This window comes from Amphiura filiformis, chromosome 15, assembly GCF_039555335.1.
Source record: "Amphiura filiformis chromosome 15, Afil_fr2py, whole genome shotgun sequence".
NCBI classification, from domain to species: domain Eukaryota; kingdom Metazoa; phylum Echinodermata; class Ophiuroidea; order Amphilepidida; family Amphiuridae; genus Amphiura; species Amphiura filiformis.
In genome coordinates this window covers 60,412,371-60,436,555 of record NC_092642.1, presented here as the reverse complement: position 1 = coordinate 60,436,555, position 24,185 = coordinate 60,412,371, and the positions used below count along the sequence as shown (strand labels likewise).

The following is a 24,185-nucleotide window of genomic DNA, read 5'->3' as shown; positions in this document are numbered from 1 at the left end:
CAGGTGCAGATACAGCATTTCAGACACGTACTGAGCTGTTCTAAATTTTCATGATTGTAAAGGCATCTGCTACCCACGGCAGGTGTAGTCAGGGTATAGGCTTACCCAACTGCATCCCCAGGTACCTGCGGTCATGACCCATGGTTTTACAACATGGCAGCAAAACAGCCGTTCAGTGTAGGGAGGATGATACAGTATGGCCAAAATCCTTAAGATAGATCTAAGAGCTGGTCTTAACCCTGGAATTCTGGAAACTTTTGAGCCTCATAACTGCAAAATTGTTAGTCTAAAGTATATAAAAGTATACATATTTAGAATGGCAAAGACTTGATAAATTCATCTGTGAGGTTAAATTAGGGCAAAAATGCTCAAATTTTGCACCAAAAATTGTTAAAATTTTAAACCCCGCAAAATTATTTATTACAGATAGTATTCAATGTGAATATATTTGGAAATTAAACACAAATTAAACACCCACTAAACTGTAGAAATGAAAAAATGGCACAAAATTAACCCAGCAAAAGTATCCCAATATACAGTAAGTGTCTGTATCGGGGTGTAGTAAATCGTACATCAAAAATGATGGTTCATAACGGCCATCAGCCACATAGGAAATCGTACAAATTCCGGCATCAGGGCTGCTAACCACGTATGCCCTGTTAGTGTTAGCATGTATTTGATGCTGAATGGATTGAGATGATGTCTGCCATCGACGTCCGAGTAACCAAACTCATTGGCAATCCAGGTAGTGAGGACAATCTTGCCAGACTTCTTCATAATGTTTGGATCTGAGAAAAAGTAATGTAAAGATATAAGAAATTTTAACGGTTGGTGGTTAGGGGCAGATTTACATATATTTCAGTTGGAGGGTGTGCTATAGCTGTGTATCAACCTCAATGTATTGTGTGACCGCTTCGCTGTTATGTGGAGCCATACTTTAGGCCAAGGAAAAAAAAGGTTTGTTTCTGTGCATTTTGGCTAAAAAGCTATGTGCTATGTTTTTTTTTTTTTTTTTTTCCTTTTCTTTGATAAACATGCTATGCCCTATGCAATTGTTTGGGGTTTTTTTTGCTATCCTGTTTTAGGGGCTTTTTATTTAGCAAGAATGTTTTTAAATTTGACATAATTTATATAATTTGACATTTTGAAGAAAACAATGTTTAAAACCATTTTTGTGTTAACTGGCTATTTGGGGATGAGGCTGTCATTCAGTGGTATGATTGATCAAGAACAGTGTACATCCTTAGATATATCTTAAGATATACTGTATCAACTTCTATATACTGAGCGACTGATTTGTGCAACCGTGGCCATGACCATACACATACAGTTTAAAAGGTTTTGAAGCAAAATTACTACATACCTGTAGCTAAGTGTATAACAGCTTTACCAGCAAATTCTGGAGTCTCTCCAATCTCTATCAATTTACTATACTGCAATGTAATCAAATAAATATATTCACAGAGTTATATCTGGTCTGTAGGGAACATTGGGGCACCTTGCCCCCCCCCCCTCCTCCATCAAAAGCAAAAGATATTTGTTCCCCAGTTGCGCCCAATCAAATATGTGACAAAAATGATTGAAAATTTTAGATTTGGGCAAAAATTGTCATTAGATATGTACCACCTTCATAAAATTCATTTGCCATTCCCCAAAATACACCTCCATTAAAACATGTTATAGTACCACCACTGTTTTGTAGTGTCCGCTCATTATGTTGGAGGTTTGCTATATGTTGAAGATTCCCTAAGTCATATGAGATAAGGCTCACTATATATGTTGAATATAAAGTAAGGGTTGTTAGAGTTAGGGCTAGGTTTGGCTTTAGGGTTAGCTGTTAAAACACAATACACTTGTATGAACTGGTTTAGCTGTGTACATTAACAAATGGCTCTTTTCAGAGCCACCAAAAACTTCTTTCCAAACTCATGGCCAAATACCAATGTACCTTGAATAAAACCACATATTTTTCAAAAGAAACAGCATCTAAAATTCTGATCTAATAAGAAACTGCCATGTTTTTATCTGGAGGTGGTATCCTACACCCCTTCCCCTTTTTTTATACACTTTTTTTAAAGTTGATTTTGGCAACTTTCTGAACCTGTACCATATAAAAAGTACCGTATATCCTCGAAAAGTTGCCCCCTTTAATTAAACACCCCCTACCATTTTTTTTCAACCAAGATATTTCCATGCTATATTGTGTAGAAAGCTTACCAAGGTGCACACACGATCGCTAAATGGCATTGGTAGTTGGCTGATCGTAAACCCCGGAAGTGAACCGGAAGTTATCGTTTCTAAGTTCATAGTTCACCATTTCAGTGTGAGTTTTACCTAAAATAATTATTTTACCTGACGATTTTAACAGGAATTATCATTTTTTTAAATGACCTCCAATAAACACCACCCTTTTGGAAAATGCAACGTCCCCAGGAGCGACTATTCAAGGATATTCGGTAGTAAGGTACCACAATTAATTTTGGAAACTCTGATTATGGCTAGATTTTAGCATTTGAGGCTTACCATTTTGGTTGTTTCATCATTTGGGTCACTGGCCTTTTGAAGACTTAGCACATGTTCTGTTCTGACTGCTCCTGGCCACAGAGACACATAGGCTATGTTGTATTTCTTCAGGTATATAGCACACTCTGAAGCCATACGATCACACTTAACATAAATGTACAATATATGGGTTATCACCATTCATGAGCAAGTTGTAGGATAAGTAGCATAGAAGCTTGTAATTCTATTTCTTTCCTCCCATCACAATCAGTAGTGTAGCCAAGAGTTTGGTGTGAGGGGGCAAAGCCAAATTTTTATCCCCATTTTTATCCCCATTTGTGATGTGATCAAGCTCAATTTCATTGCATACGCCATTTTCAGAGCTTTAGTTTACTGAAAACCTCATCATAATTAGACTTACGGTTCTAGAGATATGGCCATTTTAGTGTTGCTCAGAACAATAAAATACAAAGGAAGTTGAATAATATTATTGGCTATATCTCAAAGTCAATATTCCCGATATCCAACTAATTTTGCATGATCGCATCACATTTGTCAATTGTTGTCCCATTTTTTGTCATTTTACAGACACTTTATTCTTTATCCCTGAAAATTTTCTGTGGGGGGCACTCTGTCCCATCCACACCCCCTGGCCTAGCTACTGATCACAATGTTCTTTGCTTTCTGACATCCATATAATGGTTTGTGTTGCTAGTGTTGCATTAAATTTTCAAGGGGGAAAATTTCAAAACTTAATCGGTTTCCAAAAGGACTTGGTTTGAGTACCCAAACATGTTCAAATCTATATTCACTTTTATTGAATTGTTGGGGAAAGGGGAAAAAAGCATGTCACAAGTTTAGTTGAATGGACTATTCCAGATGAAATCCATACACCCCCTATGGAAGACATGACTTTAATCTTCCACACGGGTGAATTTCAATAGACCACTTGACATCATTGTTTATCAACAAAGGCAAGGGACTATATACCTATCGATATGCTTGAACGAACCTCTACACTGTTCAATGGCTTTCTTGTAAATATGAAATGCGGTAGGCGATTTAAAATGCATTTGCCCTGAGCAAACTACGATGTATACGCACACTGCAGGGCAAAGAACAATGGAAATTGCCATAATTCGCGCACATACTGCCGGGCAATGATGTCACATCAAGTGGTCTATACAGTCACATATTTAGGTAACCCTGTTTGAAATTCTCGCTATTCGCAATAAGGGCGCCGACAGCGGTTTGTGATGTAATCGTGATGTATCATGGGAAAATCGTGATGTATCATGGGAAAAGGTCGACATCAAGTCCGCATAATCTGAATATTACCATGCTATTACATAGGAACACGTGACAATATTTTTAGTTTGTCAATATAGCGGTATTACACGCAAATCACTAGAGAAAAAATTAATTGTGCACATTTCAAATCACATTATTAAGTATTATTGAGTATCGATTCGCGTGTAACACCTTTATTTTGACAAACTAAAAAATATTGTCACGTGTTCCTATGTAATAGCATGGTAATATTCGAATGCGGACTTGGATGTCAACCTTTTCCCATGATACATCACGATTACATCGCAAACCGCTGGCGGCGCCCTTATTGCGAATAGCGAGAATTAACACTCCCTGTGTGGAAGATTAAGGTTATGTCTTCTACAGGGGTATATGGATTGCAACTGGAATAGCCCAGTGCATGGATTGGAATCCAAGCAGTTGTGATATTATTGACCTATAGAAATGTCTCATGTATGATGTATGTATTATTGGGGTTATTATTTTCCTATTATATGAGCCAAAATTACCATTGTTACAAGTTATTTAGTCACTTATTTCATCAGCTAATTTTGAGTCACTCACCCCAGATTTCCCTATGCAAAATGGAGCAGAACCCATGTGCATGAGACCTGCAACTGATGACACATTGACTATGAGGCCTTGCTTTGCTGGTACCATGAGTCTGGCTGCATGTACTGCTACAAGGTAGTGCCCTCTTAAAGAAAATGAAAAAATGATGATTACAATAACAAAGTACATGCATTGGGCAGTTCCAGCTGAAATCCATACACCCTCTATGGAAGACATGACCTTAATATTTCATACAGGGGATGTAGATTTCAAAAAGGAGTCGGGTAACCCCATTTGAAATGCACATAGTGGGTGTATGGATTTCAACTGCAATTATAGCCCATTGTAGAGCACCTGCTGCCAGAGGGTGGCAGGAGCCCAGGTAGGGGCAAATTTGTCAGTTGAAATCAGGATGACGAGAATGATCCATAGATTAATAATACATAGATTGGAATATACCATGCCAAAGTGGACTGGAACCAGGGGCAATTTGTTTTTGAACATTGCTCCTGGTTCACTGGGATTTTACAAGAACCAGGAGCAATTTCTGAAGAAACAGGAGCAATTTTCAAACAGTAAATCCTTTTCTGCATATATACAATACAGCATACCAGCACTACTGCATCAAATGCAAAACTGGAACCAGGAGCAATTTGTTTTAGAACATTGCTCCTGGTTCATGTGAATTTGACAAAGACTCATGAGCAATTGTGGCTCTACGAGGGCAAATTTGCTCCCAGCTCCTGCTTATTTCAAGGCTTATACCATGCCATTGACTTTGCTTATCTGGGAGTACAACATGTCAGTGTGTATGCACTTGATTACTTTCCTATTCACTCACGATGTTTATGCTACTTTCAGTTTACTAACACAGAATAGTGGCACCAGGATTTTTTCTGGGCGAAATAGGAGGAGGTAAAAAACAGAACATTTTCCCAAACTAAAAAACTTAATTGAGGGATTTTATGAAGTAAAGCTAATAAATCCCTGAATCAAGTTTTCACACTAGACTTGTTTTGGTGATTGTTTACCATACATTAAGGTAGAAACATCGGCTACGGTGTCATGCACAGATTTGGTTTAAAATGATACAGGATGTGTAGATGGGTGAGAAAAACTTGCCTGCCAAATTTGAATTTTTGCCAACAAAGCGTTTTTGAGTTATGCCATTTTTTATCATTATGAAACCCCATTGACTTTGTACCGTCATAAAGTGGTTTTGACACTAAGCCTCGTTCACTAAAATTGATAAAAGTTTGAAAATGGATACTATATTTAAATATTATTTTTTCTCCTTTCTATCCCCTTTATAGAACTGCTTTTTGGATCTTTTTATTACAAAAATGTTACCAAACAATATTAGTGACTTTTTTCCTATATATTGGCCAGTAATAAAGGGGATATTTGAAGGTAATGTTAGTACTTGTTCAAATTTTCTTGATTTGACCTAGAAACACTGAATGACCCAATTTCATAATTATTGTCTGAACTAACCATAGGGCCAATTTTAACAAACAAGGTGTCATATGAAAGGGTATTAAATTTAGAAACTTTTCTCGCCAGCTTTTTTAATAAAGTGTTTCTATTTTAAGTTATGGGTGTTTCTAGATTTCCCTAATTTAAAAGTAGAAAAAATGATTTTTCTCAAAAAATAAACACTTTATTAAACAAATCTGGCGAGAGAATTTAGATACTGTAAAACACTTTAATTTCGCGGGTACTTTATTTCGCGAATCACCGATATTCGCAATTTTCGCGGGTACTTAATTTCGCGAATCTAGGATTTTGTATTTCACGTCAAAGTTTCCAAATTTTTTATCTCTGCATGGCCAGAAGCTTAAGTGAAAATTAGCCTTACTTTGCTGGGTATTTCAGCCTTACCTTCCCTAAATTGAATGTTGGGATATCTCTAAAATGAAATATGGCCATTGTTTTGTAGGAAATAACATGCAAACTATGATAAAATTATGAAATACATTTGCCCAAACAACCCACACCATTATCATAGCCCATCATGGCGGCAGCCATTTTGTTTCACAAACTTTCATTTCTGTCTCATAATATCCCAGCAAACACAAAGCGTTTTCGACATCATTCGCAAAAGGTTATAAAAGGATGTCAGAAAACGTTTAAATTTCGGGTTATATATAGGGTATATTAAGAGTATAAAAGGTTTTCATAACCTTAAAAAACATTTTTTGATAATCTACTGCTCAGCAAACACAAAATGTTTTACAGAAAAGCGTTTAAATGTCGGGTTATATAAAGGGTATAAAAACGTTTTAATAACATTCCAAAAACATTCTTGAAAACTTGATACAAAACATTCTAAACAGAATGTTATTTTGGGAGTTGAAAAAATATTTTGCGAAAAATGTTTACCCAAAATATTTTCAATAACGTTTTAAAAAGCGTTTTATGACCTTTATATAACCCGACATTTAAATGTTATTAAAAGGTTTTGAAAAAACATTTTAAGAACATTTCTGTGTTTGCTGGGTTCAAATGTTTTAACATAATGTTATTTAAGTATTGACACAATATTTGGCAAAAATGTTTGCAAAAATAGTTTACAATAACATTTTTTGAAAACATTCAAAAATATTGTTGTAGTGTGTTTTTCATACAAAGCGTTTTAAAAGCGTTATCATGACCTTTATATAACCCGACATTTTAATGTTATTAAAAGCGTTTTTACCTAAACCAAAAGCCAAAATATAACTTATTTAAAAGCGTGTTTAAAACGTTTTTGTGTTTGCTGGGATGTTATTAAAATTACTTCTAAACATTTTAAAATATCTTTTTAAATCATAGAAACAATGAAAATAATATTTTGGAGCTTTGTTTAGAGTGTTATAACATGAGAAAACAAAGTTCAAAACAAAAATAAAATGTTCTGATTGAATGAGGACGGGCATAATTGGTCATTATTTTCTATGCAGCATATGGATAAACAAAATTAAATATCAATTTCACGATTTGCTAGCGAGTTTGATGTGGAGGTTCAATGCTTTGTGGAATTTATATGATCTTTATATTGATATATATATGAGGCTATTTTGATGATGTTTCAAGGTAAATAAATAGTCTACTAATGAAAAACATGTCACATAGACAGTCACAAAATAACTTTGAGGTGAATTCTGTAATGGAAGTTGCAAGAGTTGGGTTGTCAAATTCGGAACCAGTGTGCAAATTGTCTGATAAAATTCGCGAGTATTTAATTTCGTGAATCAAAAGCCCTCGCGAAATTCGCGAAATTAAATACCTCGCAAAATTAAGTGGTTTTACAGTATTAGGCTTATTAATCACCCCACAAACTATGGAAGCCATATCACATTCCCTCTAGGTTAGCAATAATTATTTGTAGAAAAAATTAGGGAATTTTCAAAAAATAAAGAAAAACATAAGAAATGTTTAAAATTTCATGAAACATTAAAAATAAGTGGAGTAAAGACATCTTAAATTGGTTATATATTTGATATGGATACATAATTCTGATTTGATATAGTGGCTATTTTCCTGCATGGGCCTATTATCTGATGCTCCTACCTTAAGGAGTAACCACAGCTAGGCAATTTTGGCTCAAAATAAGGCAATTTTGAACAAAAATTGGGCATTTGGGGGGGGGAATGAGATCATAATAGTGCAGTTTTACCTCAAATAGGGCAAACTTGGTCCAAAAAGTGCACTTTCTGTGACTAACTTGGGGGGGCAATGACATCAAGATATTTCGTATGTATACATATATATGTGGCATCCTTAAGTGTGTGAGTCTGTACGTCAATGCTTTGATCAAATGCTAGCGACTTGAATCTGCCCAATGAAATACGCACTGACGTCACTACCACACGAGGGTGGAAAATAGTATAGACGAATCCAATTTCACGCATTCCTACACCTCAATGGCAGCCATTAGCTAGGTCCCCGTCGGCTCCATTTCACCTAAAATGTGAAATGATGCGGCCTTGGAGGGTATTTTAAACTGCATTCTATCACATGTGTTACACGTCAGACAAAAGAAAGATGACAGTTTACAACACAAAAGAATCTAATATCGATTTTTAAGCCACCCAATTGGGCAGTCACAACACCAGTTAGGTGCTGCGGGGACCCAAAAATGGCCGACCAAATCCTGACCATGACTTAGCTCGTTGGATTCGTCTATAGTTTCAGATTTGAACCATTGCTTACCTAAGACCAACTCTGTTCAATGTATCCCACATGTCATCTTCCTCCTCCCAAAATGTCTTTCCTTCTTTGATGCTCTCAGCTAACGCCTGAAAAATATGTCGTTATGTGGTGTTATTTTTTTATCAAGGGAAATACTGCTGGTAGAAATTATAATGTTAAGAACAGAATGTGTTTGAGACCCGGGGGGGGGGTTCTCAGTACAAATGACCATACGGGGACGTGGTGCCGCAAATATGGGTAGCATTTTCAGCCTCTTGGTATATCAATGACCCCTTTTTCAAACCCTATTTTGGTATATGAATGGGTCCTTTTTTTAAAATTTTCTCAATTTTTTGGAAAATATCCCAATTTTTCGTTAATTTAGCCAAAATTTTCCCAAAATTTTGGGAAAATTTGTAAAAACTAGGACAATTTGGGTTAAATTCGGCCAAAAATTTTGACTTTTGGTATATTTATGGGTCCTTATTTCTTGAAAAATTGGTATATTTATGGGTCCACTTTCAAATTCTCAGCGGCACGTCCCTACCAAAACCAAACTTGAGTACCCCCCCGGGGTTTGAGAGAGTGAATTTTGAAAAGTAGCCCAATGCATGAAATGTTGTAATATCTGAATAATGAAGTAAATTTTAACCCCCTGAGCACTACCTGCCGATCTAACATTGCCTCTGATTGGTCAATTACATGGTATCTTCACTTTAATCACCATCAGAATGGAGCTTTGCAAATAAATCACCTCAATTTTTTTGTGTGGTGAAATCATTCTAACAATGTTGCTGATTGGGCCAATTGATATAATAATTTTGGCCAATCGGCAGGTAGTTCTCATGGGGTTATAATTACTTTTCTTGGTTCTTTTCCAAATCAATAACCAGGGTCCTATCCTATGGGGTGCAGATTCTTCCCACTGCAAAATTTCTGATTTTGAACTTTCTATTGCTGGAAGGTATGAAATAGATACAAACATCAAGCACTCAGCATCAAAATCAATTTAACATGAGAAGCCACCTTAGAAAGCCTAAATTTCACCAGTGTGGGCATTAACATTTGCCTGTCTTCCATTAGAGCCAATCCAGCTTGAAATGTGTGTGTGTGTGTGTGTGTGTGGGGGGGTCAACTGGCCAAAATTGTTAAAAAGTGGCTAAAAAGAACAAAAAATTGGTAATTCTGCTGAAAGGTGGGGACCTGCCTGCCCCCCGGATTGAGGCACATGTTGTCTCTTGTCAGATATCACACCATCACCATCCCATATATGAGGATGTAGGAATAGAATTATAAAAAAAACCACCTTTTTGTCAGAAAAATGTTGCCACAAAAATGACAGGTTTATAGTAAACAGTGGTTAGTAAAAAACATAAATAGATAATTTAAAAAGAAAATACATTTTTACCAATAAGATATTTTGGTCCATAGTGTTAAGGCAAAAAAACAATTTGTCTCTGGCCAAATGCGTGCATTCATAAAATCATGAAATTTGCATTTTCTTTTGCTTTTTTTTTTTTGTTCTCTTTTTTCTTTTTCTTCTTTTCATTGTTTTTTTGTTGTTGTTGTTGGTTTTTTGTTTGTTTTTAAAAATTTAACGGTACCAATACGTGATTTACATGACTCATTTTGAAATGCAATCATGGTTCGCTGGTTTATAGTAAAAACAGCCTTGACCTAAAAAAGGACAAAAGTTGGCATATTGTTGGCTTCAGGCTAATTTCAAAATTGATATAAAATGTTTATTTCGATTACAAAAATTAATTTTTGTCATTGATTGAAATTGTGTCGTGTCAATCATTACACTACAATTTTTACTCAAATGGCTCTTTGATTTCTTCAAATAATTTGTTATAATGATAGAGTGAATACCCTGGCCCTCTATAATTACGCAGAAATGGTCCAGTAACCTTAAAGATCATTCAGGAAAAAAAACACACAAAAGTCACCACATTCAGCATTGCATTCCCAACCCCCAAAAGACCAGATACAAATCTTTCTTTTTTTAATACCAACCTCTTCTGCTGTTTGTAGAAGACTTCCACCAACACTTTTGTCACCACTTGATGATAGAGTTCTCCCTTGTTAAGAAAAAAAGAAATCAAGAAAATTTCAAGTAATGGTAGTAAAACACGGCAGGAATTATGTTTAGGGTATTACGGAAGCCCCGGGAAAAAAATTGCTTAGTGTCCATTTTGAAAGTTCATGATGAGCATTGAGCATGATGTCCCCTTGGAATATAAGTGGCCCCAGGGGCATTGAAGGCTTGTAGCACTGTTATATAGACTCCGGGGGACATTCATGTATAAAAGTTGTAAGCATCCACATGAATTGACTTTCAAAAAGGACCCTAAGCTAGGATGTCGAAAATTTGTCAAACTAACCCTAATCTAGGATTTTACTCAAATAAAAACACCCTAGACAGTGGCTCCAGCTTCTAGTTGCAGCGCTATACCTTTACCTATGCCTCTACTTGCACCCTGTCACTGAATACATTGGAGACTAGGCATTATAGTACTTACCTGTTACATAGACAGTAGCTCCAGCTTCTCCTAATTGCAGCGCTATGCCTTTACCAATGCCTCTACTTGCACCTGTCACAATGCATACTTTGCCTTTCAATGGACCAGACATGGCTTGGTTGTCCTCTCTCCTCCTCACCTCACCTCACCAGGCTGTGTTCGACCATTGTTGGACGTAGCCCTCTTCATGATTCTTCCACTGTTCTCTGTCTCTTGCATTTCTTGTCCATGTAGGTCCCATTTCGCTTCTTTGAGTTTCACCATAATGTCTTTGACTTGAGTTTGACGTCTTATTTCAGTGTTCTTAATTTTATCCCTTAAGGTAACATGTAGCATCTTCCTTTCCATTGCTCTTTGAGCTGTTGTAATTTCTGTTCCAGGTACTTGGTTGTTGTCCTCTCTCCATAAGTCATGAAATAGGAGTATTTGAATATTACTTATCTCTTTTATAAATTGTTATAACAAGTCACCAAAATTTCTGGTCATGTCATTTGGCCTAATTTTTTTGTCACTATGGGGGCAATGGTTGCACATTCATGAGATGCTAATTTCTATTGTGTTAATTTCTGTTTTAACGAACACGCAGCTAGTCAATTCAATGGACGTGGTGAATAGAAATGATGACCATCAAGGTCCTGTCACGAAAGTCATGAATAAATTATGTGCATTGTTCTATAAAAAAAAACCCAGGTTTTCTACCTATGATGCCCTAGCTGAAAGATACTGTATGATAGTAAATCACGGTAAACCTATATTTAGATAGAGTATCTCAAGCTAATGATTCCTGGACACTGTTAGCTGATTGAAAACAACATAAAAACACCTATCAACAAAATACATTGTAGTAATACCACAACAAAATTGATATAGTATTATGTATGTGACTCACTGTACCTTTTGTATATGCAGTGCAAAAGTGTTAACTTGTCAGTGCTCCAGCTCCCAAGATTATACACAGGCCATTACAGCGTATGGTGTATCCCTATGTAATAATGTCCAGAGTCAGGGCATGGCATCCTAGTATTACGTAACAAACCGGAAGATGTAGTTTAAGTCTAGACAATAGGCGGATTAGCGGCCATTTTGTCTTCTACATGATTTTATTCAAGTGTCCTTATACTTTAGTACACAAGTATATAAGTTTTAAACAGGTTTACAATTTTAAAATTATATTTTGTGTATACAATATATTCTGTAGTAAATCGATCAAATGACGGTGATTGTTCAGGTATTATATGCTTGATAGAATTAAATTGTCTGACCAGCTAGTATTCTCCTCCGCTGTCATTGTGATTCCAGTCACTCCACGTACCGTGTTGCGAAGGTGGAGGAGACTAAAGCAGTATACAGACTTTTTATTATGCGTACAATATTGTATGTACAATATATACGTTATTTAATCTATTGCCATTCTATTTCCAGTAATGTTTAAGTTCTAACGAATGTTTGATGACGTAAAATCGATAATATATTTCTGCTAGATATTGTATGTAACATATTATCGATTTTTTTTTTTTTATCTTTCGTTAGAACTTAAACATTACTGGAAATAGAATGGGAATAGATTAAATAACGTATATATTGTACATACAATATTGTCGTACAATACTCAGAGTCTGAAAGCGCTTAAAGCTGTATTAACGGAAGCGGAAGGGGTTAAAAATGATGTAGTTTAAGTCGAACAATAGCGTGACGTAGTTTCCGGCATTGTTCCTATGCACTTTCACCCTCCTGCCAGAGTCTGCTGGTAGTATTTACCCAGGTCTAGCTCGAGATACTCTAGCTAAAATACAGGTTTACATTTACTATCTTACATTATCTTGCTGTATTTCAGCTAGAGCTCCAAACGACAAGCTTCCGGGTTTTTTTTGGAGAACAATACTGTTACGTAAGATGAAGAAGAAACCCGCCTCGAGCCCGCCCTTCTCATTATTTCATTGTACTTATTGCAATTTGCCTCCACACATTACGTATTCAACACAAAGCTTTTGTGAGGATTAGTGAGTGGATAAGAAATTGACAGTGGAGGATACGAAGGACACGCCGATTGTTAGTTGTCAATCATGAATTGCTGCAACGTATTAATATTTTACTGCATGGCATTCCGCAAACACCAAGACAAATTATGCCGTATTTTTCCAAAGATCATCTCATATGAAGTAAGCTGAATGCGATCTGTACTTTTGTAACATTCCGATCGCTTTTGATCACCTATTATCGGCGAATTTGCTTGAAAACACGTGAGGTCATGTTGTGTAAACATAATTAGCATAGACACAAATGAAATTACGATGCAATACAATGCAATTTGAATGCGCAGCAGATCTATAGAAATAATGTTGCCCGGTTTTATGCAGAATTAGACCCTGTCTGGTGTATCCCTATGTAATGTCCAGTGTCTGCTGGTAGTATACTGTAAAGCCACTGTCAAAATATAGATCTGGTAATATGGTTCAATGGATTATTGTCCTCGTACAAACAAAGATATTGTTTGTCCATTGATTTGGCTGTATAGGGTTGGCAACTTAACCAGTTCACTATTAAATCATTTTGTCAAAAATAGAAATTGTTGGGTGGTTATCCTACATGGATGGATACTTCAGATCAAAAAATACACCTGTGCACAGTGCAATTTTTAATTTCTTTTTTTTTTTTGCGGATTTAGAGAGTCCCTGGACCTAAACTTAAAGCCAAGCAGTGCCAAGTGGAAAAAAAGTTACCAAAAAATTACCATTTTAAGTTGTATCCACTGAAGAGGGCAGATTTGTAACTTGTGTTCACTTTACAATTTATTTAAGATTAAGAAATGTCAAAACCCAATGCATTATTTGATCTTTAATATACATGTAGATAATGAAGTGAACACATGTTACAAATCTGCTCTGCCTGCCCATTGAAGTACTTTTTGTCATTAGATAGTAAATCAGTACAGAAAATTGAAATGGAAGAAATGCATTGTGGGAAATGTATCTAATCTGGTTAAAATTCATTGCATTTAAAGGTGTGTTACCAGATCTGCAGACTCCTCCCCCCACTTTACATCATCAAAACTGAGATTTTGATATCAGAAAAAAGCTTGTATTTTTCGGGGTACTCAAGTTTGGTTTTGGTAGGGACGTGCGCTGAGATTTTGGAAGTGGACCCATAAATATACCAGTTTTTCAAAATATTTGGACCCATTGATATACCAAAAGTCAAAATTTTCGGCCGAATTTAACCAAAATTGTCTTAGTTTTTACAAATTTTCCCAAAATTGAGAAAATTTTGAAAAAAGGACCCATTCATATACCAAAATAGGCTTTGAAAAAGGGGTCATTGATATACCAGAAGGCGAAAATGCTACCCATGTTTTGACATGCACGTCCCGTATGGTCATTTGTACTGAGTACCTCCCCCCCCCCAGGTATTTTTCTCATTGAATTTTTACGCCCGAGATATGTTCTGTTTAAATGGTGTGAACAAAAACATGGTACAAAATGGTAACCGTCACCAGAAGTTTGGAACCAGATTGTTTTAAATGGTTGTTCTCATTTTAAGATTGAAAATACAATATGAAAACTGACCACCCACCTTTAAAATGGCAATATTAAGTACATATGTGACTCCTCGCCACAACTGAGCCCGGATGTCGCCAGTGCCACTATTGAGATATGCTCCATCGAACTTAACAATAAACAATAGGAAAGAAAGGATTTATTGACTGTTTTATTGATTTTTCACTACTTAAATGTCAAGTACTATAGACATGATATACATCATTTTAAAGCTAATTTCAAGCAGAATATTTTGGTTGAATATCTCAATAATGATGATTGGCAACATCCTGGCTCAGTTGTGGCGAGGAGTCACATATGTGACACGATCTGGTCCATGGGGGCCAAAGGCGGCAAATTTGAAACTGAGATAAAGGTAAAACTATGGAGTAAAAAACAATAAAATACATAAGAAAATAGACATCAAAAAACGTCATAACTTTAGAACCAAGTATGCAAGACCTTTGGTGTTTTCAGTAAATGATAGTCTATTGTATGTATAATGTAATAATTACAGTAACTCTATTGTCAAAAATGCCTCCTTTGGCCCCCATGGACCAGATTGTGTCACATATTACTTTTATTATTATTGTTATGGTTCTTTTGTTTTGTTTTATTCTTTAGGTACATTGAAGCACGTAGCCAAGATGGTCGCTGGTGTACAGTTAACAGACAGAGTGGTAGACATCGTATTCACATTATTTGATGAAAACGGTAAGTTTTTGTTGTAAGTGTACACCCTCCCCCCCCAAAAAAAATATATCAAAACTGGTCAGGGAAAAGGTTCTCATTTTCAAGAATATTTCAAGAGTCAGCGAGTTAGGGTTAAAATTGGAGATTGAATTAAAAAGACTAGTTTGCGTATAACGTCCTGTCAACCAGACCAAAAATGCCGTACTGCATAGGTCAGCAACCAATCACACCGCGCCGTTGCCATGATGTCACACGCAAACTAGTCTTTTTAATTCGGTCTTCAATTATAATATTGTTACATGAAGCAGGTTAGTCTAGAAACCCCTCCCTCTCAAATAAAGTAAAACAAAGTAAGAATCAAACATAAAACTGCCCGTCAATAGTAATATGTTGAAGCAAGGCATTAGCCAGAGGGGTGTCTTTAGGGTGTCCAAAATGGTCAAAAATATTTTAAGGTGTCCAAAATGACACCTGGACACCCCTCTGGCTAATGCCTTGTGTTGAAGTAAATATTTGAATGGAAGTAAAAGGTAGATTATTGAATTGGACGGAAATTAAATATTTACACAAACTCTGATAACGCAGACTCCTGATAACACAAACTAAACTAAGAGGGAACCCAGCAATGGCTGCCATTGAGGTGTAGGAATGTGTGAAATTGGATTCGTCTATACTATGCACAAAAAGTACCCACAAAATAAACAATGGTATAGTGACCCTTGGGAGTAGTGGATGAAGACCCATATTTGGGTGGTGTTTTTTTCCGGTAGCTTTGTATGAATGTGAATATCAGGAAATTGTTAAGCTGTGTGTTAGCTAGAACAAAAAAATTACCTTCTTTTTATTTTTTTATAATTTCAGACGATGGCAGATTATCCCACAAGGAATTTGTCTCTGTTGTGAAGCATCGTGTACAGAGAGGACTAGACAAACCCAAAGAACTCGGCTTTGCTAAGATTATTAGCGCTATGTGGAAATGCGCCAAGAAAACAAAGCCTAATATACCGTATTTCAGTAATGACAGCTAACTCACTGTGGATAATCAATGATCAAAAATGCACCAAGAAGACTAAACCTAATATTCCATATTTGGGAGCAATGACGGCCAACTCAATGTGGATAATTCATTTATCACGGATGCACCAAGAAGACTAAACCCAATAAGCAGCAATGGGCTATTCCATATAAAATCCACACTACCCCTGTGGAAGATTTTGGAAATATCTTCCGCAGAGGGAGTATGTTTTTCAAATGTAATTGGTCAAGGTTCATCATTTTGAAACCATTACTCCCTCTGTATTATGGCTTTACCTATACCTTCAACAACCGGAGTGAGTATTAAATTTGAGCAAAAGATTGTCGTGCTACAAGAAATCCTGATTCTCCCTGTAAAATTCTTTGGTATACACATAATGGCATTCATTGATAGCAGCCCTTATAAATGATTAGCATTTCAGGTCATGATATAGTAATTCATTTTTTATATAATAACTTCTCTTTCTGAAACAATTTGTTCAACTTTTATCAAATGTTTGGCAAGGTGTTTTGTAACCTGTACTTGTCGACAATTGGACAACCTTATAGATAAGAGGTAACCCTAGGGGTAATAAGAGACAAACTATATTAAATTCTTGGACACATATAGCTGGTATCGTGTCAATGCATCTACCTACGTGGCAGCTCTGACCGTAGCAACCAGCTTCTTGGTAACATCTAGCCCTAGGACTCTGGCCGTAGTATCCTATTTTACTTCTACTAGGGCCAGAGGCACTTACATTGACAAACTAGTTGAGCATGCTTGAAAGATCCAGTACAAAAGTTGAAAGTATTTCAATGCTTGATGGAACCAATACAAATGTGTGTCAGGTCGCTAATAAACATGAGAACACACAATCGCCAGTCATTTCTAAAGATGCATTTATACTCAATCGCTTTTGCAGAAAACTGAATCGCACACATGATCAGTGTACTAAATCTACGTCGTATTTGCATGCTCAGGCATGCGCATGATTTGCTGTTTTTCAAAAGCGACATGTTAGGCCTATAATTATTTGACACTCTCTGTCGGTCAAGGTTCGCTAAAATTACACACATAACTTGCGCAGCTGTAAACGACAATGATTCAGTCTGCTGATGAGTAACCCATGAGTATAAACACAGCTTTACACAATGACTAATTTACATAGGCACAAAAGGCCATGTTCATGTACCGTTACTCAGAATTAGTTATTTTGCCAAAAACAGTTTTTACAAAATTACCTCATAGCTAGAGTAGAACTTTAATTGTGTGTTTGTACGCTAAATGTACAAACATACTCAGCAAATGGCTATGCATTAGGATTTAATTATTCTTTCAATCATGTGTGTGCAAATCATTTTCTTGGGAGCTTTAACATAGGTTAAAGTTTTTTTGGTTTTTTTTAAATATTTTTGTTTCTTCCAACCTCGGATTAAGGGTTGCTCATTCACATATAAAACAATGAACAATTTACACTTTTTCACCTTTCAATTTTGTCATACATGTTTAATCTTTTAAGGGTATTTTATAAAGTAATCTTTTAGCATCTGAAATTCTATTTAAACTTATTGATATTTATTAATTATAAGGATAATTCTGTGATGAAATTTAATACTAGAAATGTATAGAATTTGCATTTACAAATTTCTGCACATTAACTTTCTATTTAGTAGGGTGATAGGGAGAAACTATAACCAAGTTTTGTAAACATGTAGAACAATTTGATTCAAGAAGGATGGCTGAAGCTACTTTCCAAGTTTCAGCCAATTATCTAAAAACTGCAATGTACTTCATATTAATACCATCTACAAGCATATGCCTCTAAACAAGTTTTTTTATGAAATAGACGAAAAGCAGACACCTGCCACAAAAACATTATTTGGAGTTTGAGCAACTATATTACTGATACAGGCAGCTGTACTAACATGTAATATTGTAAGATCAACCAATTGTAATGTTTTGTGGAGGATGTCTGTCTTTCGTCTCTTTCGTCAAAAAAAACCCTCGTTTAGCAGGGTCGGCATTAAGCAATTTTATTTGTGTAGCAAAATTGCTCACCAATTTTGGGAGCGAATGCTTTTGAATGGTACAAAATTGCTACACATTCCAAAATTGTGTAGCAAATTATGAAAATTGTGCTACGCACTTTATTGCAGACACTGTCGTTTAGAGGCATATATGCTTTTGGATAGAATTCTACAGTATGTTGATCTTATCGGAAATAAGTCATAGAAGCCAATAATCATATTATATTTCCGTAGGCTTTGCAACTCTTGATTTAAGACACTTTTGATAAACATTTGTACTTAAAGACTTCCAGCATAATTGGAAGACCTCTTTTCTTAGACTTGCTCAGTCCACCATTATCATCCTCTGGCTGCAGAGCAGGTGACCACTAGGTTTCTCCACACACAGCGATCTTTAGCAGTCCACCATGTTCCTCATTAAAAAAAAATTACCACTAGCAAAAGTAACATTTTCTCAAGAAAAGCTTTTTTTTCTAAATACTTTTAAGACACTGTTAATGTGATTTATCATGCTGCAAAGGATTCTGAGAAGGGTAAGATATCTTCCAAGTAAATGAGTAACATACCGTAAAAACTCGATAGTTAGCATATGTGCTTACTGTCAAGTGCTTTTAAAACATGCAAACATGAAGAGCCCCATCCTCAAAGGTGTAAAGGGTTTTGAGCAAATCATTGATACACATAGTTATATACGAACAAGTAAACCTGCAAATGTGTGTCTCAACCCCATTAGCTCAGTTGGTAAAGTACCAGACTTTGGTACAATTTCATGTTTTGAAAAGAGCTCAATAGTAAGCACATATGCTAACTATCAAGTTTTTACGGTAGGGTGGAAGACTGAGTGAGTTTTGATAACCACTCTGCAATTTCTGAATTAATTAACAGTCTATAATATCGAATTGATTAATTCGAATTAAACAATTCATTGATGTTAGCACTGGGTAGTAGCCATTACTGCCAGTAGACAGGAAGTCTATAAAGTTGATCTCAACGCTCTGGGTGCTCTTCCTGTGCTTTTGGATGGGACAGCAATAACCTTGGCCAATTTTTAGACCAACATTTTGGATTTTTCAGATTTTTTTCTAAGTTTGTGAAAGCATAACAAGATTATCCGTAGATGGATTTTTATTTCCGTCAGTAAATAGTGTTTAAATTAAGTTTTTCATAACATATTAAAAAGGCAGAGACCCCTGCTGTATAATAAATTAGCTTGGTAAGTTTTGAGTAACCTTGATGAAAATTATCAAAAAAGAGCCTATTCTTTTGTGTGTTTACGGTCCATCACCTGTCACTTGTAGTCTTGTAACATGTCTAATGGCACTGCCCATGGCCACTCGATGAATTGTTTAATTCGAATTAATCAATTCGATATTATAGACTGATTACCGGCAATAGCATCATAATCTATTATCCAATTTCATTATGTAACATCTTGACAGTGACAATATGTATGAACTTGATTTCAAGTATATTTAAATTATGTTCACCTTAAGTGTCATTATGTAAATATTTTGAGAATAAATCATCTTTATTTATTATATTTAAGTGTCATACTGACCCTGGTATAGTCCCATGAATGCTTTGTAAAAATCCAGGAATCTGTTGAAAATCAGCATATTATCATAGCCCCCAATTATCAGCATATGTGGTGTGATCAAACAAAATCAGTCTGAAGTTGGGTATATTCAATTTTCCGTTTTTTTACATGCTTGTTTAAAGCATTTGCAAAGCTACATTTGCAGAAGACCCCATTGAAATTGAACATTAAATTCCAAAGATATGAACAGTTGAAGTGTTTCCAAAACAATATGCAACAAAAGAAATTATTGTTTTTGTTTGGCTCTATCTGAAAATCAATATATCCGACTTCCGACTGATTTTGCTTGATCACATCACACATAATCATATCCCAATTTCTGGTAATTTTGCCCAGGGAGCAGTGCTAGGGTAAAAATAACCTGGATATCCAGGGAGCATACCTTGGTAGAGATCAGCCCCCTGAAGCTCTTGAAGTTTAAACATTATGAAGTATACAAAAGTACACAAAGGTAACCCCCCTCCTGGTTCAGAGCCTCCCCTCATTTTTCCCAGTGCAATAATTGGGGTTTGAACGTGCAGAATATTGGTAGGTTTGTTGATTTGTAGAAGGCATTTATAAACAAATTTGTAACAAAACATTGCAATTTAGGTACAAGCAAGAATTTATTATGTCATAATTTTCTAATTGTGATGAAATTTAACACACACAAAAAAAATCGATTACACACACACATGAGGTTTATCATTTCTCAGTTCTTGCTTGTCTTTAAACATGTTAAAAACTGGCCTGTTGGGTCATGCTTACTATGCTTTTTTATGGATAGTAAGGCATGTTTAGTTCAAATATGGTCATTTTTTCGACCCTGTGACTTGCTTGTACAGTTGGCAAGCCTGGGATAATCACACCCCAAATTCTGGTTGTTCTTTCAGTTAAAAAGAGGGTGGGACTATACTTGAGTCAGTATATTATTAATTACAATTGTTTTGTATGCACTTATAGCCACATCAAAGTCTAGCAAGTAAATTAAGATTTTGAATTTTGACTTTCAAAAAGTTTTCTTTGGCAATTATGTCATCTGTAATCCAGGATATAAAGTAGAGAGTTTACAAAGTAAGCTTGTTTCGCAGTGTTCAAAATAAAGCAGACTCACAGGGCCATAAGCCAGTGAAATCATTGCATGCCTGCCAATATGCTACCTTGTAATGCGGGTCTGCAAGGTCATTGGAGATCACACCACTAAATCAGGTCCAACCCTATCTGACTGAAGAAATAACAACCGGTGTTTTTATTCGCTGACTATACCAGGTGCATTTTAATGGAAAAAAAAAGTTTGAAATGAAGGTTGATGTGCCTATTTTTTGGTGATAGTTGTGCTCTTTGGATGTTTTTCTTATCATCCAAACATAAAATAATAAAAAAATATTAAAATTCTGACATTTTAGGAAAAAATTTTTAGTTCCATGCACCAAATGACGTCACAGCATAGAGGCGCTGATATGTAGGCTTTGGTATGGTTTACATCATGTTCAATGCACCACTGCGAAAAATCGAGCCACTCAACTACCAAAATAATGGTGGTTTTAGGGTAGAATATATCACAATCTTTTAGAATTTTTTTGTTTTGAATGCCCTAGCACGTTCTAACCATGAGAAAATGACGATTTCCTAGGTACCTCTTAACACATAAAAGAATAGGAACTTGATTTAGTGGTGTGACCCCTTAAGACCGAGTTCGGTTAGGCCTGGCAGTTGCAGTAACGTCTGATTTCAATTTTGTGGTGTTTTTTTTTTCAGTTGTGTGACCATCATGGTATCATGGATGGAGTAAAAGAAGGCACCATTCAAGCATTTTTGACTATTTACAAGCAAGATTAATCAAGAAAACAGCCAACAAGAAAATCCTTTAAAAAGGGATGCTGGGTTTCATTTAGTAATTTCAACTATACATGGCATTGCCTACTTGACAATAGATCTGGATATATAAGCATTTGTCTCAACTTTTACATGTGTCCTGTGACTAAATTAAAAACATCTGAAAGGTTGAGAAGCAAAAACTTAGGCCCTGCCTGATTATCATATCTTAATGTTGCTATCTTCAGTAGATAGCGCATGATTAGCAATGCACATACTGCATTAATTTGATTCAGAATTATATTTAAACTTGAATTATTTCACTTTTAATTGATCAAGATATGCTAAGAAAGACTGAATAAAATGTAAAATGGTCTTTTTAAACAATTTCTGCTCCCTTAAGAGATCACACCACTAAATCAGGTCCAACCCTATCTGACTGAAGAAATAACAACCGGTGTTTTTATTCGCTGACCATACCAGGTGCATTTTAATGGAAAAAAAAAAGTTTGAAATGAAGGTTGATGTGCCTATTTTTTGGTGATAGTTGTGCTCTTTGGAAGTTTTTCTTATCATCCAAACATAAAATAATAAAAAAATATTACAATTCTGATATTTTAGGAAGATTTTTTTAGTTCCATGCACCAAATGACGTCACAGCATAGAGGCGCTGATATGTAGGCTTTGGTATGGTTTACATCATGTTCAATGCACCACTGCGAAAAATCGAGCCACTCAACTACCAAAATAATGGTGGTTTTAGGGTAGAATATATCTCAATCTTCTAGAATTTTTTTGTTTTGAATGCCCTAGCACGTTCTAACCATGAGAAAATGACGATTTCTTAGGTACCTCTTAACACATAAAAGAATAGGAACTTGATTTAGTGGTGTGACCCCATTGCATTGAAATTTTCTCACCAAAATTTCTCACCCAAACCAGCAAGATACTGTCTGATCAGCTTCTAATCGGCGGGCCTTATAACATCGCGGATTAATATCAATATATTTTATTTTGAGAATAGCCTTGTGACATCCCGCCAGAAGCATCACAAATTATTAATTGAAGTCCTATAGACCACTTGACATCAATGTTTATCAACAAAGGCGAGGGATTGGTCTTTTGATATGCTCAAACAAACTGTTTCACTGTTCAATAGCTTTCTTGTACTATATGAAATGTGGTGGGAGATTTAAAATACACATGCCCTGAGCAAACTACGATGCGCACGCAGCCACGCACACTGCAGGGCAAAGAACAATGGAAAGTGCCATAATGCGTGCGCATACTGCCGGGCAATGACGTCACATGTCAAGTGGTCTATACTTTGTCTGCTTTATTTAGTACGCACAATATAGACCAAACAGATCAAACTATATTACTCTTAAAGTGGGTCTACTTTTTAGGGTAGCGGTAAAAGCCTAACAATTCCCGTCGATTACGAGCTGATCAAAGGAGTAGATTAAATGCGGATACATCAAGTGTGAAGACTTACAAAGTGTCACAAAATGTGGACCAGTGTAACATTCAAATTTTACAGTGCATTTTGGTCCTTGAAAATTGATGAGGACCAGTAGATTTCAACAGTGGTGGCACTATGGGGGTGGAAGGGGGAATTTATACCCTCACCACCCAAATATTTCTTTCCCCCAGTTTACCCCCAGTTTTGAGGCAAAATCCTCCAAATTATGTAAATTTCCACCTGTTGCAGCAATTTTGCGCAAAATAAGTTGATTTTGCCCCCCTGAAATTCACTTTGCCATGCCCCCCCGACAGAAATTCCTGGTGCCGCCACTGGATTTCAAACCCAAGAGTTTGGCTTATTTCGAACACTTGTTAAATGAAGATTGGAAGTCTTCACATGAAAACTCAATATTGGAGAGAAAAAATATCAGTTGCACCCTTTAGCAGGGACATATTTAAGCAGTGGCCCGGTGGCCGGGGCCAGTGGATTTTCTTGTCGGGCCAGTAAACTTCAAAACCCTGGCCCGACGGGCCACTAGATTTTTGAGCCAACACATATGAGACAAGATATAATCAATGATGGACATTATTTACACAGTTTCTGCTCCGCCTGTCACCTGTAATTTATATCTTTATTAAATGATTTTTCGTATATTTATATTCTTATTCTTGCGTTGCTAGCAAGTTAGAAATATACTGCCGTTTTTTTACGGCAATAGTAGGCCTATGTACTAAAAAAAAAAAGCAGTGATTTATAGTGCGCTACACACAGGCACAACGTCTAGATGTTGATCCACAAGCCTCAGCACACTTTACAGGTTGTCGCTGACCACTACGGCCCCACATCATTCCATAAACCATTAAACAACAAATCAGGGACTTTGCTGCTTCAAGAGCGCACACCACAAATAACCATCGCAACCAGGATCAGCAGTGAGTTCCTTGTCCAGGGCAATTTCAAGGTAACTCAATTTTCCCACTAAAGCGTACTAGGCACCG

The 24,185-nt window shown here is 36.1% G+C and overlaps 2 protein-coding genes across 2 annotated transcripts in view; one reads left to right on the top strand and one right to left on the bottom strand.

The window, feature by feature from the left end:
• Positions 1-17,726, top strand: part of LOC140171903 (calcium uptake protein 1, mitochondrial-like) — a 34,043-nt gene extending 16,317 nt beyond the window's left edge. Inside the window, exons 11-12 of the mRNA XM_072195246.1 lie at positions 15,218-15,307; positions 16,148-17,726. Of these exons, the coding sequence (XP_072051347.1) occupies positions 15,218-15,307; positions 16,148-16,314 (257 nt within the window). The 3' untranslated portion in view covers positions 16,315-17,726. The remainder of the gene's footprint in view (positions 1-15,217; positions 15,308-16,147) is intronic.
• On the bottom strand, positions 574-2,662 carry LOC140170682 (dehydrogenase/reductase SDR family member 1-like). The gene is made up of 3 exons (XM_072193926.1): positions 2,524-2,662; positions 1,364-1,433; positions 574-788 (listed from the first exon to the last, which is right to left on the bottom strand). The coding sequence occupies exons 1-3, from the start codon at positions 2,656-2,658 to the stop codon at positions 574-576; spliced, it is 420 nt and encodes a 139-aa protein (XP_072050027.1). The 5' UTR covers positions 2,659-2,662.
• Positions 17,727-24,185: the final 6,459 nt, after the last annotated feature.